Below are 20,405 nucleotides of genomic sequence, written 5' to 3' on the forward strand. Positions count from 1 at the left end.
ACATTTGAATTAACTTAACAAATCCAAACGAGTTATTTGTAGGTTGCCCAGTTTATCATTGATAGGCTACCTAAATAACTTAACTGTCCAGGAGGGTTACTCTAACGAACGAAAAAGAGCTATCGTGCCATCGGATATAATACAACGAGATAGAGTCGTGGGTCGCGCAGCAGCAACTTGTCTTTTCGACATATAGAGTGACCCTCCAGTCCAGTCTCGCCCACCGCGCTACCTGCCCGCGCGGCTGATAGCAGCGACGACCTTCGCGGCGGCGTTGCACCGTGCCTCTCGCTCGCACCCGCGGCCCACATGTATACCACACCACCATTGCAAATTCACTCCCACAAGCCGGTTTGGTTGCCCACTAGCCAGTTACTGTAGTCACCACACGCGCGCGCTTGCTTCATAACGGATGCTGACCGGACCATTGTATTGTTTCGATCGGGAGAAAAACTCTGCTTGGTAGTTTAGCGAAGTTCCATTACATTTGGTATATACATGAGTGGGTTGTCAGAGCCTTATGTGGATAAATATAAGTGACTACATACTATTAATACCATGTATTTGGGATAAAAACTAGTTTAACTTAATCTTTGAAAAACTTGCGTCTGCTAACATCATCATGGAATCATTACCAAAACAATTCGTTTCGGCAATGCGAACACTGTTCGACATCATGGATGATAAACGAACTGGGTACGTAAGACTTACGGATATTGAAAACCGTTGGCGAGATGACCGCACCAAAGGGTTGCCGCGGGGTGTTCTAGAAAGTTTGCAGAAAGTTGCATCGCACGATGGGTTCCTTACCTTTGACCGTTTCTGTACCGGGCTCAAAATATGCCTGTTGCGAAACCAAGTAGAAACTCAGACCTCCCACAAAATAGACTCAATAAACGCTGACATGGAAAAAACGGTTACAAATTCAAAATTATCAATGCAATCACACCGACCTCCATCCGCGCCCATACTCGACATCGACGATAGCCATCATAGACAGAGAAACTGGAATGAATTGAAAATATCTGATAATATAAATCAGCACAGAACGATAAGTATGCCATTATTGATAGTGAGAAAGGACGCCCAAGGGAAAGATGTCCACCAGGACATGATGTGCCCGCCGCAGAAGCCAGCAGACACGGTCTACGGCTCGGGGCCTCCAAAGCCGCCGAGACTCGACAAAACTGCTATGGAAAAGAGAGAACTGTCCAGGACAAGTTTTAAATCTGAGGAAGAGTCGTATAAAATTGAGCATCTGTGTAAAAATGAGGAGGATATATTGCGAGGCGTGGTGGACGGGCAGAGCCGGGGCCACGGCGACGGGCGGCCCAACCCGGAGTCCTCGCAGGCCGCGCGCCGCCCGCGCCGCCGGGAGCCGCGCCGGCACACGCTGCACAACGGCGTCGACTACAACCTCTTGAAACGAATGAAACAAATCGAGCAGGAGAAAGACATTCTCCTTCAAGGGCTCTCGTCAATCGAGGAAGCGAGGGAGTGGTACCTCAAGCAGTTGGCCGAGGTGCAGGAGAAGATGAGATATGCCGGGCGAATGGGCGCATATCTGGTAAGAAACTTAACATTAATACGCCTGTCACAAGTTCATGAATTAAAAAAAACAGACTAACCCAACCATATCTACATATAACTTTCAGGAGCCGTGGACGGAGGCGCAGCAGGAGCGGCTGGAGCTGCTGCGGGCGCGCGTGCTGGAGGTGAACCGGCAGCTGGGCGCGCTGGCGGCGGGCTGGCGCCGCGGCCCGCTGTCGCTGCACATGAACCTCGCGCTGCCCACGCCCCGCACCACCCCCGCCCCGCCAGTGCACTCGCAGAATAGGATGCTGCTAGAGGTAATTAGAGGGGCTACTGGTGTAGTGTATTTAGCGTTTTGAAAGCGATTGATTAGTCGTAATACATCGACCTTACGGTAAGGTAAGGGTAAGGTCCTTACCCGGTTTCCCGTGCTGTTATGTTTGCGAATTTAGAATCAATCAGACAATCTGTTGCTGCACATGAACCTGGATGTTGTTTTTTACATCCTTAACAACTGAAATGGAATTGCTGTATAAGGATATAGTGGCATGGTATCTTCTACCTCAAACCCTACTTTTTGTAAAGGTACCCTATCCTCTTATTATGAACATAACTTTTAAGATGTCTTCTGCACTTTTTATTTGCCATTTGTATTCATAGTATTAATATTCATTTTTCTTTATTTTCAGGAAGTAAATAAGAAAAATGAGAGAATATCAATCTTAGAAAGGGAAAAATCCTCACTCATCAGAGAATTATTGCTGCAGAGAAATAGGTCCAAAATTATGGATAATCTTAACTGACCTAACTGTAACAGAAAATAAGTGCAATATTGAAGCAGAGTATACTTACACTATTTGTATCACCAGTGCCAGTTTAAGGTTTATTAAATACTATGGATGGTAAAGAAAGTTTATATTATGGCATAATAACAAGTAGAAATATTAAACTTGAACATAAAATATGAAATAAATATTCCACCACATCTACTACTAATTTAACTGAAAATATTAGTTGATGACTATCAACCCTATGTAAAAAAAAATAATTTTACCCCACTAAAACTAGATTAGTTAATTGTACTATAAGGATGTATTTACTATCACTAATTATCTATGCATAGATTATTTTACTCTAGTATAGTAGTGCCATAATTATGAATTATCAAAATAAATATGATGGGATATTGTTGCTATGGCTATAGTTTTTATTTAGTAAATAAAGTTATATTTTGTTCTTAGTTGTCTCGTTGTTTTTGTTATATAATGAGTAATCATATTCCCTGAATGGTACATCATAGGTGAGGTAGCCTTGGTCCCAGGCTCGCTCAATGGCCACCAGCAGTTCCTTATGTTTCTTCTGACAAAGGCCAGTTTTAAATGCATCCAAGACCTGAAATTTATATCAATAATCAGTATAGTAAGTAAGTAAGTAAGAAGAAATCAGTTTCATTATAATACAGATAATCAGGGAAAACTACCACTACAAGAGTAAATGAATAAATTCAACATAACACAGATCCACTATTGGAAATAGGCTACTTTCAGTAAATGGACATGCAGCAACTAAGTGCAAAATATAAATGGTTCAGTTGGCTAAAGGATGAGACCTGTGAATACTAAGTGTATGTGTACAAGTGGATTAATACAGAAAACAAAGAGTATTTGTGGTTTTTATAATGATTGTTAATTATTATAAATGTATACAGAAAAGAGATACATACCTGTCCAGTGTGTTCTGATATAAATTGTTCAAGCAAATTGGTGTTTTGATGGTGAAGCACAAGATACTCATCCCGGCATATAGGGCATGGGTTACCGGTAGATATCATTCCATTTCTGACGCATGACTTCCTGGTTTTCCTTGGAGCAAACCCTCCTTTATGGTTCCTGCGATATAGAAACCAGACTGGGCTTTCACCATAAGTCTGATTGTAGGCTTTGCTCTGCATGTACTTCATGCTTGTCTCTAGTGGTATAACTTTCGTGCGATCTTTAGTCGGGTCGACGGCGGCGGCGTTATCCTGCTCTTCACCCTCAGCCGCTCCATCCGCAGCATCGCTAAATGCACGGAAACCAAATCGAACATCACTTCGAATTATTCTATTCAGTATAATAGAGCGTAGATTGAGCGAGAACGCCATATCGAAACAGAAAGTATTTATATATAAAATGAATGAATTAAATATCGTAACCAGATTCAAACCCAATTAATCAAATCAAAACATTTTTATAGGTTATAATAAATTTTGGATAACCAATTGTCAAATCTGACAATAAGCTATTAGTCTGTGATCCTTAAGGCAGTTATACACGGGGATAGTAACTGGCTCCAGTCGACTGTCGCGCCAATGCTGTCGTGGTGCTGTCTGTCGCGACCACGGCCACGGACCTACTGAGCCATGGCCGTGGTCATATGACTGGTGGGAGTTACTGTCCCTGTGTAAGACTGCCTATAAATTATACAGAAACATAGAAACCATATTTTAGGGCGTCTTGCACAACAAAGTTAATCAAAATTTGTTTTTGTTTGTTTCTTGCTCTGACAGTATAATTTCAGAGCTTATAGATTTAATTTTGATTATCTTTGTTGTGCAAGCCACCCTTAGAATACATGCTGAGAGGGTGGTCATATAACGTCATCATACAGCCACGGCATTGTTGTAGGAGAAGTTGGCCTATCAACCAGTGTGTAAAGGATACTTTAAACTAGGCACCAATGAGGGCTCTCATAACATCCATTCATTCGCTTTTCCGGTAGCCCGGATATTCATTCGTTCAACGAATTGTCAATGTCATGTGTATCAAATCAAACTGCCAAAAAGTGACAGCCATACAAACAAAGATTTCAGTTAAAATTTGAAAAGCAAAACTATTTTTATTGAAAAAGCGTTTATAATTTAATAATAGTGTTATTTGTTTTCAAAATGACTGAAGCACATCTTATGTAAGCATTTTTTACATTTATTGTCTAGATCTAAGTAATAAAATGGTAAGTAAGTACTTTCATAAACTTAAGCTGATCCCATGCTGATCCATACAAGTATCTTTCCCTTTTTTTCGTGCACTTTTCTACTCCGTCTAGAAGTTTTCTAGTGAATAAAAGTAAGTTTATCATTGAGATCGGCCAACTGCCCATGGGTAAGCAAATTATGGTGCATATTGTAGTGTGTGCACAGAACAGGCCGAACAGAAGTGCTTTCTCTATAACGACCAGGAAAAGTTGAAGCACAGGACAAACTGGGGGTGGTGGCTGGTGGGTCATCTAGGTAAAGCATTTTTGTCAAAGCATTCAGTATGATTCGTCCATCAGTTCCATCACACCAATGATTTCAAAAGGAAGGATACGCCCGTCAGAACGTTTTGTCAAAAGAAAATGGCACCCGCACGCTGGCCCTAATTTCATACAAATTATGACAGATTTATGAGGTTTTAGGGCCAACACGAGGGTGTCATTTTCTAGAGCGGTTGGGCCTGTCCTTACGCTAGTAATATATAAGTCAATGCATCACACATATCTGGTGATCAGCATTCTAGGGATCCTGGTGATGTTCCCAAACCCAGGGCCTTCAATGTAGGCAGTTTTATATTAAACACAGAATTTTCTAAGAGCTAAGTAGGTACTTCTTACATGCAAAATGTAGGATAATTTAAAATACATAACCCATATCTAATCTGCTTCATGTAAAGTTATTTTAATTCATTTGCAGAAGTTTTAGTTGATTTTATTATAATTTGTGAGTGGGCAAACTTACTTTAAATGTGGCTCTCTCAATGTAGTAAAATACTAGTATACTTACTGCATTCAAATGTAACCCAACAACATACATTTCATCAATGGCTGCTCTGGGTCATGCTGCCATACAAATATTGGCTATGTTCTTAAAATTGATAACACTATTCTGATGCGGAAATAAATTTGTAAGAAATAATCCATTGTATTTCAAAATATCTGTGATGAACGTTTGAACACAGTCAAATTTATTTCCATGAAGAGTCTATTTTATGGAATTTTTAAGTTCTTTTGTATGAGAATTCCAAGGTTTCATTTTACAAATGTTACTCAATGTTTTTGAACTTGCGAAAGGTGGCTGTTTATGATTGGATGTGGAAAGCTATAGATCGCATCCAGTGGTGTGATTTGGGAGAGGCCTACGTCTAGCAGTGGACTGCTATAGGCTGATGATGATGACTCAATGTTGTATGATGTACCTAATTCTATTCTATGTGGGGGTGTACCTAAGTACTTGCAACTGGCTCTCTCGAATAAAACCCTTTGTGCATATCCCCAAGGCCTAAACTACCTTCCTAAGCTTGAACTCTTTCCCACCATTCTGGTCCAATATGGGTTGGTGGGTTCACAAATCTAGCTGTGCTTGATATAAATGTGCAGGTTTCCTCAGGATGTTTTTCTTCACCATAATAGCAATGGTTATACATATACATTGCACAGTGGGTCACGATTCGAACCCTCATCTCTGGTGTGAGAAGCGGGCGCCTACTCAACTGGGCCACCACCGCTAGCACAGAAGGCCACACGGCCATCTTATAACACCATTAATGCTAAAACGCTTACCACGAAAAGCTGTAGTACTGCTCACCACTATTATCAATGCTATCTTAAGGACAGGGCATTATCCAGCACAGTGGAAAATTGCACAAATATTAATGATAGCTAAGCCAGGAAAACAACCAAATGAAGCCACCTCTTATAGACCACTAAGCTTGCTACCAATAATATCGAAAGTGTTTGAGAAAGTGCTACTAGCAAGAATAAAACCTTACCTGGTAGACATAATCCCTCAGCACCAATTCGGTTTTCGTGAGAAACATGCCACTATAGAGCAGGTGCATAGGCTTGTAAATGAAATTACATCATCACTGGAAAACAAGGAATACTGTTCAGCAGCCTTTCTGGATATATCAAAAGCTTTTGATAAAGTTTGGCACTTGGGACTGAAACACAAGCTAAAGAACCAACTACCACACCCCATGTACTCAGTACTCAACTCCTACCTATCCAACCGATGCTTCCAAGTAAGACATGATGATGAATTATCCAGCTTATATCCAATAGAATCAGGAATACCACAAGGTAGTGTGCTTGGTCCCGTGCTATATATACTGTTCACGTCAGACCTCCCTACGACAGAAGAAACAGTGGCAGGTACATTTGCTGATGACACAGCTTATCTTGCTAGTCACAAAGATCCAGAAATTGCATCACAGAACCTGCAAACTGCCCTCTATAAAATGGAAAAATGGTGCAACAAATGGAGAATCAAGGCTAACGAATCCAAGTCTGTACATGTAACATTCACTCTCAGACGAGAAACTTGCCCCACGGTCTACCTGAATGCGCAACCCATACCAAAAGCAGAAGATGCAAAATATCTAGGAATGCATCTAGACAGACGACTCACCTGGAGAAAACACATCTGGACAAAACGAAAGCAACTTGACTGCAGATTGAGATCCATGGACTGGCTAATAGGACGCAGGTCACAATTATCAGCAGAATGTAAAATTCTGGTCTATAAGGCCATTATTAAACCCATATGGACCTATGGTATCCAATTATGGGGAACAGCATGTAAGTCCAACATTGCCATCCTTGAGCGGTTTCAGACAAAAACATTGAGACGGATACTTGGGATACCATGGCATATAGCAAACAATCTCATGTATATGGACTTAAAGATACCTACAGTGGCAGAAGAAATAAAGAAAGCCAGCCTGACCTATCAGTCACGACTTTTCCATCACCCTAATGAGCTCGCATCAGCACTGCTAACAGATAATGCGCCGAAATTTACACGACTTAAGAAAAAGAACATACTTGAACTGAAATTATAGTGGAACCTTCCCATGAATGGTAACAAAAAAGGAGGATGGAGGTCAATGGGCCTCACTCTGCTACTACAACAACCCAAGGAGATACAAAGTAGAGAAAGAGATTGCTTATTATAGCCCACTGCTATAGATTGCAATGATGCAAACAAATGAAAAGTGAAAAAAAAAAAAAAAAAAAAGAAGGCCACACGCGCTCGCCAAGACGTGACAAAAGTTTCAAGAGCGTGTGCGACGGAAATATTTTGTCAAGTTGTGACGTGCGCGTCTTGCGCCCCGTGCTATCCCTTCAGGGCGCAAGACACGCAAAATAAGGCATGACAATTTTTTTGCATCGTGCTTGCGCGATGTGAGCGAGCGCGGCGCCTGATATTTTTTGCACGCTAACAGCCTGTATAATACTGTTGAATCAAGTTCATTTCTAGTAATGCCCTTCATATACCAAGCATACTGCAGTCTGCACATGATACGATAGGCATAATGCTGCCGTGTAGGACATAGGACCTACTTGAAATAGAGGTGACTGTCACAGAGGAAAAAAACACTAGTGACTGTGTGTGGGCGTGCGTGCGACGCCTATTCGGGTCAGTCAGCGGATCTTGGCTACCGCGATAGGCATTAAAATACAGAGCAAGTTAGGCAATATTTAAACAAATAAGGCTGCTACTGCAACTAAAAATAGAGATACATTACTGAGTAATCAGGGTACAAAAGTAGTCTTATCTTATTGCTTACAAAATTGTATAATTTATAAAAGACCTTTACAGTATGGAGCGGGGAAACAAGACCCCTGTAAGGAGTGACTATACAATATATTTTTGAAAATGCATAAATATTTCAATTTTTAAGAGGTTTTTACAACTTCACTACCTAATTTACACATCCTATCTACCCTCTTAGCACGTACCGTACGTAGGTATACTAGTAGAACTACAAACTACAAGGCAAGTCTCAACTCTATACTGAAGTTAGCTAAACAAAACTGTAAAACTCAAACTATTAATACGTCTTGTATTAATGGATACATTTTCAGGAAGTAACACATAAATCCAAAATTTGGAGCACGGCAAAAAACGCCTAATGGCGCCGCCGCAGCGTAGCTATTTCTGTAAAGTGCACCCAGGTTATCATTAGTGGCGCTTAAAGCTGTCGACATTTATTGCTAGGGCGGTAAGGGCTAGTTCGGCGTGCGTGGCAGTTGTAGATAAGTTTGTCGAGCGTTTGTGCAGCCGCCAGCATCCGTCTGCACCCCTCGGGCGCGGCGAAGTCTCCCGAGCGGCCCCTCTCCCTCCCTCTCCCTCCCGGTCCCGCGCTAGTAGTGGCTTGCTCCTCGCTGGCATGACGTAGTCTGTCGCCTCTGCCAGTGATTCCCAAACACGTCCCAAAATACAACGCATTTGAACCCGCGTTCAGTGTGTAACTAGTGCTCGCTTGAGGTTAATGTAAACATCAAAATGATAAAACTTGTGGCTTTGCATGTCATTACGTTGATGTTATCGTCAGTGCCTCGCGTACCTATTTGTTATTGAACAGTGCAGTTGATTCGTATGATTCAGTGGTTGGTTGCTTTTGTTGTGATCTTAGTGCGGATGCTGTCTTTATAGATATCAATCTCGAGATGGCTACGTTACCGAGAATGCATAGTTCTAAACACGGCGGCAATATTATATCATCGCCTTTTAGGTAAGAAAAATATTAAATTAAAATTAATTGCCACGGGTTCTTCCTATCTGATTGTCTTATATTTTATCTTATAGACGAATTTTATTATAGGTATTCTATAGAGGAAATATTTGAATGTATATCCTTGCTCCCTGTACCTGTGGGTATAGTCCCAGAGTGGCATCTACTTAAACACAAAATACAACATATAGGTACATAGGTTACTTTTTCGGAAACCTCTGCCTCTGGAGAAGCGAAGTTGACGGGAAAAAGGCTAGGGAGAGGGACTTATAAAACTGTAAAAAAGCAACTAATGAAAAAACTACGTATGTATGTAGGTACCTATATGTACTGTGTAGCTACTATAGTACTTACCTAGATACCTACAGGAAGCTGCATTAAATGAGCTTTAATTGTAATTACCTTTAATGATGTTATTCATCCTATATATATTATGAACTTATACATACTAATTAGCCAATAAGTTAGTTTTTTATTATTACCACTTGTAGGATAACAATATGCAAATAACAAAAACATTCTCATTAACTAATTGGTTAATCTGATCCATACTGGAAAGTTACTGAACAATTTCACCATCATCATCATCACCCAACGACTGCTCCGTGGAGCTGGCTTTCCTCATCTTAAGGGCGTCCCACGCTACGTATTACTATTCGTGGTGCTCGTCTTCACTCGAGAAAATGACTACCCCTACGTTTCTTCGGCTGACATGGCCGGCACACGACACGGCCACTGTAGCTTGTAGATTGTTTAAAAGTTTTGTCAGTATCCTTATTAGTTCTCTGATGAAATGCACGCTGAGCGACTTTAAACGATGGACCGCTCCAATCGTCACTGTTGTAATATCAAAGGGTATTACCACCTTGCTTGTGTTGGGGTCCACCAACCCGCCCAAGGCCAGCCTGGTTATATGTATAGGCCTAAAACCATTCCTTCAATTGAAAGACCCGTGCCTTAGTAGTGGGGACGTGAAAGGTTGTGATGAAGATGACTTACCATCTATAATAGTTATAAGTATTTTATTCCTAGTGTGATATAAACGAACGAATAAGTATCAAACTATAAACATTTTGTAATTTCAGCACCAGTCCACGAAAGCTACAGGAAATGCTGCCGACGGGCGACGGACATGGTGAGAACCTGATGCTTTACTTACACAATACATACAGTATCATTTATGCAGATTTAAATAGGTTTTGCTTATCCTGGATGTTCATTGTACTATATTAATGTATGGTAATTTTAATCTATTTTAGAATTGGTAAATAGATCGGGCGTTAAACACGGTTACCTACTGAAACTACCTGTCCATAACTGAAGATATACTGTGTAGTAAGAGTTCTTATCTAGCTGTAATTATATGTTTAACCCCTACTTTAGCAATACACTACATTTATAAACGATAAAATCGCGCGAGACAATAGATTTTTTTATCGTTTCCATTAAATTATCCAACAGTCAATAGTTGTGGTCAATAGGGAGTTTGTTAGTTTGACAAAGCACAACAGTGTAATCACAGCCAACTTCACGAACATTCAAACATGTTTGGACCGACGTACCTACACATTACACATACATAAATGAAAATTCATATTTCCCCAGATGTGACGGCCGCGAGCGGCGTCAGCATGAAGCAGTACGAGGACCAGCTGAACGGGCTGCGCAAGGAGAACTTCCATCTGAAGCTGCGGGTGTACTTCCTGGAGGAGAAGCTGGGGACGGGCGCGCCGCCCGCTGTGCAGGTCTGAGCGATGGAGATGACATTTATTAAATACTAGCTGTTCCCGCGAGCTTCGCTTCGCTTTAAAAAGTTTTCCCGTGGGAATCCCGGGATAAAAAGTAGCCTATGTTCTTTCTCAGGGTCTAGACCGTATGTATACCAAATTTCATTCAAATAAGTTCAGTAGTTTTGGCGTGAAAGAGTAACAGAGAGACAGACAGACACAGTAACTTTCGTATTTATAATATTATAAGTCATACCTACATACATACATATGCCTATGACTGTACCTACAGTCCCCGAAGGGGTAGTCAGAGGTCACCCGCTTTTCGCTGTACATTTGTACACATTTTTTATTTTTTTTATATGCAAATTTTGCAATATGTTTTTTATTTTTGGTAACAACTGTTGAGCGATAGATACCTACTGTCTGTTTTTTTTTTGTTTTTGCTTATAAGATCCTCAAGTAGCTACTTCACTTCTTCAAGTAGTGTAAATAAGGTGATTTGTTGACTAATGGTCACAGCACAGAAACGTAACGTTAACAGATCGCCTTTCAACTCACTGTCAAAAAGCTCGCGTACGCTTGGTTGAGAGATGAAACAAAGGCGATCCGTTAACTTTACTTATCCTAACTAATATTATAAATGCGAAAGTAACCGTGTCTGTCTGTCTGTCACGCTTTCACGCCTAAACTACTGAACGGATTTGAATGATTTTTTTTTATACATACGGTCTAGACCCTGGGAAAGCACATAGGCTACTTTTTATCCCGGAATTCCGGAAAACTTTTTAAGGCGAAGCGAAGCGCGCGGGAGCAGCTAGTACTATATATGTCGTTTACCGAGCCAATCCTCATAAGTCTCTCCCTCGCAGGGTCTGCTGGAGCACAACGTGCGGCTGCAGGTGGAGGTGGAGGAGCTGCGGCGCCAGCTGGCCGCCAAGCAGGAGCTGCTGGCCGCCGCCGCCGAGGCCATCGACGTGCTCGAGCAGCAGGTACCTACATAGATACCTACCGTAGTGAGAGTGAGGCTCTATTGTAGCGGGCTGCAGGTGCATTGACGAGCTCGAGCAGCAGGTCAATAGATAAAAAAAAAACACACTCACGTCTTGTACTAATGTACTCCCTTGCGGGGTAGGCAGAGGTGCATCGCTGCACCCACTTTTCGCCAGAGTGTTATGTTAGTCCCAATGTAATAGGGGGCGGGCCTATTGCCAATTTACGGGCACATCCAAGACCCGAGAACAAATATCTGTGTTTAAACAAATAACTGCCCCAGCCGGGAATCGAACCCGGGACCTTCGGCTCAGTAGTCAGGGTCACTAACCACTATGCCATTCGGTCGTCTTCAGCAGCAGGTGAATAGATATGTCGTTACATTGGTGAGGGTGAGGCCCCATTGGAGCGTTAGATGCGTTGCGTCGTCCCAGGGGAACGGTCATAAAAATGTATGACAGTGACAATGCAAAGCACCAATGGGGTCTCTCAAAGCGAGCACACGATGCGTGGCGTCCATAGGAAAATATCCCTTGTTGCGTCGCACCACTAAGGTTCCTTACTCCAAAACTGCATAGTTGAATGTATATAATAAATAATATTAGCACTTACACGCTTTTTAATCAATATTTTTACATTTCAGGGTTCAATATCTGCTGACAGTATTGAAGCTTCATTGGAAAACTGCACAGTATCAAAGAAAGACCACGTGGCTAAGGAAGAGGTGAGATATAATTGAGTAGTATTTGGCTAAAAATATAAAAATCTTTCTGTGGATATCATACCTATTTAAATCCAATTCAAATCATTCAAAATAAAGTCTACGTAGATGATCAATGTATTATAGACCAATTACCTTAGAAAAGATAATTTAATAGGGCCCCCTGTCCAATAACTTTGTAATCAAGTAGGTAAATGCTTTTATTTCAGACTTATTTGTTAAAAAGTGAACAAACATGTGAAGATACTTGCCTGGAATCGGAGTCGGCCGGGTAAGTCACTCTTAGTATCTAGCTGGGTTCAAGTCCCTATTAAGTTTTAACCTAACACTCTTTCTTCAGGATACATTTAGCTAATATGTGACTTTATTCGTGTTTCTAATATTTCAATTTCTTGTTATTTCAGGGAAATGCTTGGAAAAACTGTGACTGTAAAAAATTATGTAAGTACTTTTCATATTTTATTTAAACAGTTGTATTTCTTTTGTAATTTATACGTTACATCATAAAATGTGATTGTTTGTTTGTAGGATGAACTGCCAAGACTGCGACGGGAAAATAGAAAAGCTCTGCAAATGATAAAAGGATGCATGAAGAAAATTCAACAGCAAGACAAGGAAATCAAGAAACTGAAACTGGTGTGTATGTTTGTCGTAGACTGTGCAAAAACTAAAAACGCTATTACATAAAATGGGCATGAATTGATAAGAAACACTTTTGTAATTTTCAGGATAAAGAATTAGTCTACGCACACGTCAGCGACTCCCAGCTTGAAAAATATGAAGAAATTGTAAAATGCAAGGACCAGCACATCAAGGATTTGGAAACAAAGATTAAAGAGTTACAAACAAATGCAGAGAATATTCATGACGACGAGTCAGGGTATGTATTTTTTTATTGGATAATTATCAGTCATCCTCTCAATTTATAGCATGTATTAATAATGAATCTATTTCTGTTACAGGAATCTCCAAGAGCTACTTACTCGTAGACTGCAGGGGCTGGCGTTTTTCTTAGACAAGTTACTGTCGCACAAGTAAGTGTTTTTCTATTGTTCATTCTTACTTTTATAATCGTCTAATCGTCAATTCATAATTTTAATAAAACTTTTTATCATTTCAGGTGTGTCCTCGGTGAAGACAAGAAAAGACTAGCAGAGAGTATACTCGAACAAAGTCTAGCTCTACCTGTGGGTCTGAAACTGGACGAGTCAATGGCGCCGGACGACTTCACGATGGACGAGAGCAACATAGACATCTCGCAGTCGCTGAGGATCGAGGACCTGACGGCCATGTTCGGACACCACCTGAACTGCAGCGAGGACGGCGGGCGGGGGCGGGGGCGTCGGGGCGCGCGCGGGGCGGGGGCGGGGGAGCTGTCGGAGTCGGAGTGCTGGTCGGAGCCGGACCGGCAGGTGTCGCTGGCGCGCATGGGGCTGCTGGAGGCGGAGCGCGAGCCGGACGCCGCGCGCCCCCGCCGCCGCGCGCGCCTGTCGCACGACGACGACGCGCTCTCCGCACACATACAGCAGCTGCAGGCCGAGAAGAAGGACCTCGACAGCCAACTAGACTACGCCAAACAACAGATCGGCGAACTTATGGCCGAGAAGAACGTCCTCAACGAGACGTTGGCCGCAGAACGCGCCAACCTAGTCAACGCCATAAAATCTACGCTCGCCTTCGAGACGAAATGGAAGGAGGCGGAGGAGCGGGCGGCGCGCGCGGCGGAGGGGGAGGAGCGCGCGCGCGGGGAGCGGCGGGAGCTGGAGGCGGCGCACGCGGAGGCGGAGCGGGCGCTGCGGCGCGCGGCGGACGAGGCGGCCGTGCAGGCGTCGCAGGCCGCGCTGGAGCGGGCGCGCGCGCAGACCGAGCGCCTGCGGGCCGAGCGCGAGCGGGACCACGCGCGCCAGCAGCTGGGCGCGGAGCGGGAGGCGGCGGCGGAGCGCGAGGCGGCGGTGGCGGCGGAGCGGGAGGCGGCCGCCGCGAGGCAGCAGGCGGACCAAGCGCCGCCCTCCGACGACGAGCGGCCCACCTCGCCCGACCAGGGCATCGACAGCGACCGCCTCTCCAGTTTAGAGCAGAATGACGGCCTCACCTTATCGCCGCGTAAGTTACGTACTATTATAATTGTACAACATGATGCAAAAGTGGGTATGACCCCCTGAGTTAACCCCTTTCAACTAAGTATACTTATCACTTTTAGCAACATCCTATAAAGAGATTGTAAATCGCAAAGAAACATGAGTTACGACTCCTTTATGATAGAATAAACAAAAATTTATCATCATTCAACAAACATATTTGTACCAAAAACAGACAATAAGTTTTAATTACATGGGAGTTTTATTAGTTGTACTCTTTTACAGGTTCTTTATATGAAGAAAACGTGACCCTGAAGCAGAAATTAGCAAGGACCAAAGCAACTCTGGCTGATACCCTAACTCAGCTGAATTCAGCCAATATGAGGAAGAGAAGTGTACAGCGCGCTATCTGCAGAGAAATACATAAAACACAGGGGGTTTTGAGAAAGGCTCGTGATCAGTTTGAAAATCAAAACCAGTGATGATGTTGATGATGTCAGCTTCCGCGTCCCAATCGTACCTTTTTATAAGACAAGATTTAGGTGTTTTTTAATAATGTACTATATTTTTGTAAGTACCTTAGTAGTTAAGTAACTAGCTATATTTTTAGGATTATTTTAATGGACAAACTATTTACGCGTAAAACTAATTTTAGCGTGACCCATGTAACTTAATATTTAGTTCGCCGAAGAGGCAATCATGATTTAATTTATATTTTAGGTGCTGACAGTTTGTTGTGAAAATTAAAAATAATGTGATTTATTAATTAAATAATTGTTAACTTCCTATGACCATATTTTATTACAAGACCCCAAAAATAATTACACATTTGCGCTTTATTAGGTAGTCTACCTAATAATCGCCTAGAGAGAAGTACGACTCCATTTACGTTACTTGGTTACATCATTACATGTACTCATAACTAGTGGAGAGTTAGCATACAAAAAAGGAGGCCTATACCAAACAGTGGGCGATAGAAGGCTGATGATGATAAGCTTTTTTTATATGTGCTCATAACTACTAAGTCGTGATAACGGAAATGGCAAGGCCTCTGCAGATGATGCCTTTGCAGCAATGAATCGATATATCTTTTTTCCAGCTTGGCAAAGAAAATAGTAAGCTGCACTCGTGTCGGAGGTAAAGTAAGGATGCTGTTGGAAATATTGAGATACACGGCCACACAAATTTTCTCAAATGCTACTTTGCGTTTTATACACGTTTATAAGAATTAATTTGTGTTTGCTCGAATTAATATTTTGTTTAACATTTTAGCTAGCCGTAATCGGTTGATTCGATTATCGTTCCTCTTTACTCCGTTTATTTTATGTCTTTCTTCAAAATCAAACGGAAATCAAGGATGTGAATAGTAATAAGTACCATCGTAAGTACTTATTACTTCCATGGAAAAAAAAACATTATTTATACCTTTTTCCATAGGTCTATGGTCACTTTCATTGTTTTTAGTTCACTACCACTTCCGTTTCCTTTCTTCTTTGTAAAAATAAAAAGGCGCGAATCGTTCTCGCGTGCGTGCGTAGGTAGGTACAGTACACGTATATAATTACAAATTAAATTAACTAAAAATGCCAACAAATTTTGAACTAGCTGTAGAGAATCCAAATTTTAAAAACTTGGGCTACGTAATTGCTGTTGCTAATCTCAATGATAAGCATGACCGCTCAGCGCCTTCAGACCACCATTGGAAAATTTTAAAATGCAGGTTGTTATTATACCTAACTACTTGGTAAAATTTTATTAAGCTTTAGTGGTTTTTTATTCAATTTTTGTTTCTTTTGTTTACAGAATGATTATATTTTCCAATTCATCAATTCTCGCTTCTCCTGATAAAAATGATATAAAACGCATTCACATAATTTTCAACAAAGTTGGTGATGACTATGACAAATTAAATTCTCTGTTCCTCAAATTTTCTCTGAGCCAGGTAAAACGTTACGGTTTTAATTAGCTAAACCATCAACGTAATATAACATTAGTAGGTAGAGCGCTAAGCAAGTAGAGGTACTTACCTATACTTATATTTGAATTTCAGGAAGGAGGAATCCATGCTGTAACTGCTGAAATGTTTCAATTATGTTTTAAATACACAATCACTGCAAAAATTGCCCCTGTCTGGAATACATTAGGGACTAGTTATTACATCAATAACCGCGACTTTGTAACAGCAAGAGGGCCGCAGAATGGCTTGCAGTATGCTATAACATCAGATGGTAATTATTACAGAGTTCTTCGGTTACCAATAAGTATTTAAGTAACTAGGTATTACCTATACGTACTTAATAAAATAAAAGGCACACGGTATAAAACTCGGTGGGTTTTTTGCAGATGATCAAACCATTTTGAATTTAAAAGGTGTTAAGATCAATTTCATCAAGTCAAAGCAAATTTATTCACCTGGTGAATGGATAAGGGTACTTCCGAGGTAAGGAACTACTACCTACTAACATCATACAACATATATAATAACTCTAATAAACATTGTCTTATTTTAAATAATTTTACAGTTTGAATAAAGCAATAGTAGAAGAATACTGTGACAAAATGCCGCAATCGGCCAGCTTCAAATGTTATAAGGATTTACGGCGACACTGGAAGAATATTGTAAGTGAAATTAATTACTAAAACTTATACCTACCTAGAACCAGAAATCTTAGTCATCATACTCTACAATGTTACTTACCTAGTTACTCTTCTGCTAGTCATAAGTACCTATCATATTCAGGCCCTGTTTCATAATGTCTGGATAATGGCTACCTGTCGGATAAAATACATGCTGTCACTCTCTGTAATTATGCTTTAGACAGTGACAGGATGTCTTTTATCCTGCAGGTAGCCCTTACCCAGACATTGTGAAACAGGCACTTAGAGTAACAAATTCCTTCCAGCACGGATATCGCTTGCCAGAGGAAGAGTTTTCGTACTATCTAATTCGCTTCTGGCGAGGTGAACCCATGACCTACCCGCAAGTTTGTGTGATCAGAGACTTCCCTATCATCACCCCGGTACCTAAAACTGATGAGGTAAGTATGTGGAGATAGAACATAATTATTATGTCTACAATTATTAGTCATCCATGAATACGTTTCAAAAGCAAGTAAGTACAAACCTACACCTGTGCCTGTGCGAATAAACTTAAAAAAATAATAACGTTAAAATTGTTTATAGGCAACTACGGTATCCAGATTTATAGGATACCTAAAGAGCAAATCGCCTATGATCCTCGGTGAGCCACTCCAAATTCGGCAAAAATTATTGGACAGACCAGCGATGCAGGTGGAGGTAAGTATTTATTTACACTTTTAGACTCTTAATCATGGTTACCCTATCTGCTGATTTTACGTTTAGGGAATAGGATGTAGTGTCCCACCAGTCCCACCACTGAAGTTCGATTAGCCGTAGCGCTCCACTATGAAACCCTGATTCCACCTATCGAGTAGAGTGGACGAGAAGTATCCTCGGCCGAGCACTTTTATTGGTCGAGGATCGGCCGAGAATATACTGTTTTCGCCATTCTACTCTTTAGGTGTAACAATGTTATAATCACTCAATCAGCATAAAAGAGTGATGATTGTTGACGGCTAATAAGATATAATTACCTAAGTACTTATTTTTATCTTTTCCAGCCGGTAAACGACCGTGTCAACGACACTCAAGCCATAAGTTTATGTACTCCAACACAAAAGGAAATAAGACCCCGGAATACTTATTAGAATACGGCTTGTGTAGGTAACTAGTACTTCTAAGGGAAGCGAGGTATTGAGAATATTGAGATTTACAGTTAAACTAAGACAGGAAGTTATTTATTTCACTTTTTAGTCATTTATTTTTTTATCTAGGTAACTTTCTTAATTAATAAATAGATTGTCAACTTATAAAATTTAAAACATTATCAGTATTTAACATTTGTCATTATTTAAAAATTAACCAACTATCGTACTCCCATATTTTTCATTAGATTTAGAAAACCATCATAGTCGTGTCCACCACTGGCGCTATACAATAATAGACCTTAACATCGATGATGGACACGAAATTAATGGCAAATTATTGAATATGTAAGAGTCTCGTCACATTAAAGTAAAATTTCAGTTATTTAAAATTGGCCAGTTACTAAGCGGAGAAGAGTTTCCCAGTCGTTGTCTTGGTGAAGTGTTGAGGAGAGTCGGAGAACTTGATGGAGCTAGCGAGGTCTGGGCGGCGGTCTGGTGGAAGAACCTGGCCACTGACGGAGACAGGTTCCTCTGCGAGGGATGTGGCTGGGGCGTGAGGGTTCGCCTCGTATCCTAACAACACAGAAAAATATAACGCCAGTGAGCAGGGCAGGATAGGTATGGGTTGTATTTAAAATGGAATGTAGGTACTTACGGTTCTGTGTGGTCTGATTCGAGGAGAAGTAGAAAGAGCTGTGTTCTGAGTTCGATCATTTGCAACTGTAGGTCCACTGAGTAAATAGTGAAGTTTATAGCCTTTAGCTAATTGTTCTAGCGTTTTGCCTGAAAATAACATAAAGCGTTTGCTTTTAGTTGTTTTTAGTTAGCCTCTACATGAGCTGAGTAGGTAAACCTACTTAGGGAGGTAGGTAACTTAAGCGATAAAATTCATCAATACAGTGCAATTAATCTAAGTAGTTAATCAGTACTTAATTATAATAGGTACTCTTCGATCCTATAATACCTATTAGCCCGCCGGGGATGTGAATGAGGCATTAGCAATAGATGGTTTCTTACTTGGTTGTCCAAAAGTCCTATATATGGTACCCATGGAATAATAAGTACTTAGTTGTACGAAGTACCTATTACTTCCATGATATACCATGATACCTAAATAGTTTATGTACCTGTCAACGTAGTTGGTATGTGAGTGTTACACCGTCCCGTCTCCATAATTTTCTTGAATGCTGGAATATTTTTGAAAATTATGGCCACAGCTGCACCATCTGCAAGTTGGGATGAATCACAGCAGGATAATAAAAATGACCATGTTTCATTGTCCCAGTGTTTTCCAGCATAAACTGCCAATTGTAAAGTTGATGCGCCTGAAACATAAAAAATTATGGACACATAATTACGGATGTGAGACATAAATTAAGTAGTTAATAGAAGTTATTAGCACAAGGGACGAGCAGATATTAAGTAAGTACCTTATTTTTTTTCAAATCTTTAGTTAGAAGGTAGGTACCCTATCTATTTAAATAAATTGATGATGAATTACTCTACTATCCAGACTTCCAGGCACGAATGTTCATTTATGTTATACGACCACATACCTGATTCACCTAATAAGTGAGGGTCAGCACCAAATTGTATCAATTGTCGTACAACAGCGAAGGAGCCGTGCCGAGCTGCTAGTCTGATTGGCCATCCACCTTCGAAATTGGGGTCAAAGCCAGATCGCAATAGGTCAGCTATATCTTCGTCACAATCCGTTACGGCGCAGTTTCTAATCTTATTACTTGTACTATCCATTTTGTTTCAATACGAACTAATGCATACCCAATATGTAAATATGAGGAGGTAGATACTTTTTATTTCAAAACTACCGCCGGTTTTACTGCATTACCGCTAGTACTTCACGATACCATAGACTAGAACAGCTATACTCAAACTGCGGCCCGCGGGCCGCATGTGGCCCGCCGGGCCTTTATCAGTGGCCCGCGTGCCATGAGAGATAATAGATAATAACATTCTATGTAAAAAGTATCGGGATTATATCCATATAAAAAACAAAAAAATATTGTTATTCATCCAAATTTATTTAATCACCTTCAAAGTTTGCTCCTTAAGAAACGATACCCATACGCCAA

The 20,405-nt window shown here is 41.0% G+C and overlaps 5 protein-coding genes across 6 annotated transcripts; 3 read left to right on the top strand and 2 right to left on the bottom strand.

Annotated features, from left to right (window-relative positions):
• The first annotated feature begins 180 nt into the window (after nt 1–180).
• On the top strand, nt 181–2,773 carry LOC105398574 (suppressor APC domain-containing protein 2). Its single transcript, XM_011570706.3, has 3 exons — nt 181–1,567; nt 1,656–1,850; nt 2,223–2,773. The coding sequence occupies exons 1-3, from the start codon at nt 623–625 to the stop codon at nt 2,334–2,336; spliced, it is 1,254 nt and encodes a 417-aa protein (XP_011569008.3). The 5' UTR covers nt 181–622; the 3' UTR covers nt 2,337–2,773.
• On the bottom strand, nt 2,718–3,787 carry LOC105398564 (28S ribosomal protein S18b, mitochondrial). Its single transcript, XM_011570694.3, has 2 exons — nt 3,257–3,787; nt 2,718–2,925 (listed from the first exon to the last, which is right to left on the bottom strand). Exons 1-2 carry the CDS (start codon nt 3,674–3,676, stop codon nt 2,758–2,760), a joined length of 588 nt encoding a protein of 195 aa, XP_011568996.2. The 5' UTR covers nt 3,677–3,787; the 3' UTR covers nt 2,718–2,757.
• A 551-nt stretch (nt 3,788–4,338) lies between these two features.
• On the top strand, nt 4,339–15,372 carry LOC105398551 (centrosomin). Of its 2 annotated transcripts, none has more exons than XM_038121002.2 (12): nt 4,339–4,479; nt 10,151–10,200; nt 10,671–10,810; nt 11,665–11,784; nt 12,429–12,509; nt 12,716–12,777; nt 12,911–12,947; nt 13,035–13,142; nt 13,235–13,386; nt 13,469–13,540; nt 13,627–14,609; nt 14,870–15,372. In XM_038121002.2, the coding sequence occupies exons 1-12, from the start codon at nt 4,460–4,462 to the stop codon at nt 15,064–15,066; spliced, it is 2,022 nt and encodes a 673-aa protein (XP_037976930.2). In that variant the 5' UTR covers nt 4,339–4,459; the 3' UTR covers nt 15,067–15,372. The 2 variants fall into 2 exon arrangements, with proteins under 2 accessions (XP_037976930.2, XP_037976929.2); XM_038121001.2 differs by lacking the exon at nt 4,339–4,479 and adding an exon at nt 8,690–9,065.
• Nucleotides 15,373–16,103: 731 nt separating this feature from the next.
• LOC105398541 (uncharacterized protein C18orf63) lies at nt 16,104–18,498 on the top strand. The gene is made up of 8 exons (XM_011570664.3): nt 16,104–16,304; nt 16,388–16,526; nt 16,635–16,812; nt 16,928–17,024; nt 17,107–17,203; nt 17,488–17,622; nt 17,768–17,881; nt 18,226–18,498. Exons 1-8 carry the CDS (start codon nt 16,168–16,170, stop codon nt 18,310–18,312), a joined length of 984 nt encoding a protein of 327 aa, XP_011568966.3. The 5' UTR covers nt 16,104–16,167; the 3' UTR covers nt 18,313–18,498.
• A 138-nt stretch (nt 18,499–18,636) lies between these two features.
• LOC105398531 lies at nt 18,637–20,179 on the bottom strand. The gene is made up of 4 exons (XM_011570653.3): nt 19,869–20,179; nt 19,440–19,637; nt 18,968–19,095; nt 18,637–18,885 (listed from the first exon to the last, which is right to left on the bottom strand). The coding sequence occupies exons 1-4, from the start codon at nt 20,065–20,067 to the stop codon at nt 18,688–18,690; spliced, it is 723 nt and encodes a 240-aa protein (XP_011568955.2). The 5' UTR covers nt 20,068–20,179; the 3' UTR covers nt 18,637–18,687.
• Between the last annotated feature and the right edge of the window lie 226 nt (nt 20,180–20,405).

This window comes from Plutella xylostella, chromosome 4 (assembly GCF_932276165.1).
Source record: "Plutella xylostella chromosome 4, ilPluXylo3.1, whole genome shotgun sequence".
NCBI classification, from domain to species: domain Eukaryota; kingdom Metazoa; phylum Arthropoda; class Insecta; order Lepidoptera; family Plutellidae; genus Plutella; species Plutella xylostella.

Bases quoted from the DNA above. Each gene is read 5' to 3' on its own strand.
- LOC105398574 (XM_011570706.3), top strand. From the start codon at position 623: ATGGAATCATTACCAAAACAATTCGTTTCGGCAATGCGAACACTGTTC. The intron at 1,568-1,655 runs GTAAGAAACTTA...TATAACTTTCAG, and splicing joins GGCGAATGGGCGCATATCTG to GAGCCGTGGACGGAGGCGCA. The intron at 1,851-2,222 runs GTAATTAGAGGG...CTTTATTTTCAG, and splicing joins AGAATAGGATGCTGCTAGAG to GAAGTAAATAAGAAAAATGA.
- LOC105398564 (XM_011570694.3), bottom strand. From the start codon at position 3,676: ATGGCGTTCTCGCTCAATCTACGCTCTATTATACTGAATAGAATAATT. The intron at 2,926-3,256 runs GTATGTATCTCT...TATAAATTTCAG, and splicing joins TATCAGAACACACTGGACAG to GTCTTGGATGCATTTAAAAC.
- LOC105398551 (XM_038121001.2), top strand. From the start codon at position 9,001: ATGGCTACGTTACCGAGAATGCATAGTTCTAAACACGGCGGCAATATT. The intron at 13,143-13,234 runs GTGTGTATGTTT...TGTAATTTTCAG, and splicing joins AAATCAAGAAACTGAAACTG to GATAAAGAATTAGTCTACGC. The intron at 13,541-13,626 runs GTAAGTGTTTTT...TTATCATTTCAG, and splicing joins GACAAGTTACTGTCGCACAA to GTGTGTCCTCGGTGAAGACA.
- LOC105398541 (XM_011570664.3), top strand. From the start codon at position 16,168: ATGCCAACAAATTTTGAACTAGCTGTAGAGAATCCAAATTTTAAAAAC. The intron at 16,305-16,387 runs GTTGTTATTATA...TTTTGTTTACAG, and splicing joins TGGAAAATTTTAAAATGCAG to AATGATTATATTTTCCAATT. The intron at 17,882-18,225 runs GTAAGTATTTAT...TATCTTTTCCAG, and splicing joins GACCAGCGATGCAGGTGGAG to CCGGTAAACGACCGTGTCAA.
- LOC105398531 (XM_011570653.3), bottom strand. From the start codon at position 20,067: ATGGATAGTACAAGTAATAAGATTAGAAACTGCGCCGTAACGGATTGT. The intron at 19,638-19,868 runs GTATGTGGTCGT...TTTATGTTTCAG, and splicing joins TCACTTATTAGGTGAATCAG to GCGCATCAACTTTACAATTG. The intron at 19,096-19,439 runs GTACATAAACTA...TGTTATTTTCAG, and splicing joins CATACCAACTACGTTGACAG to GCAAAACGCTAGAACAATTA.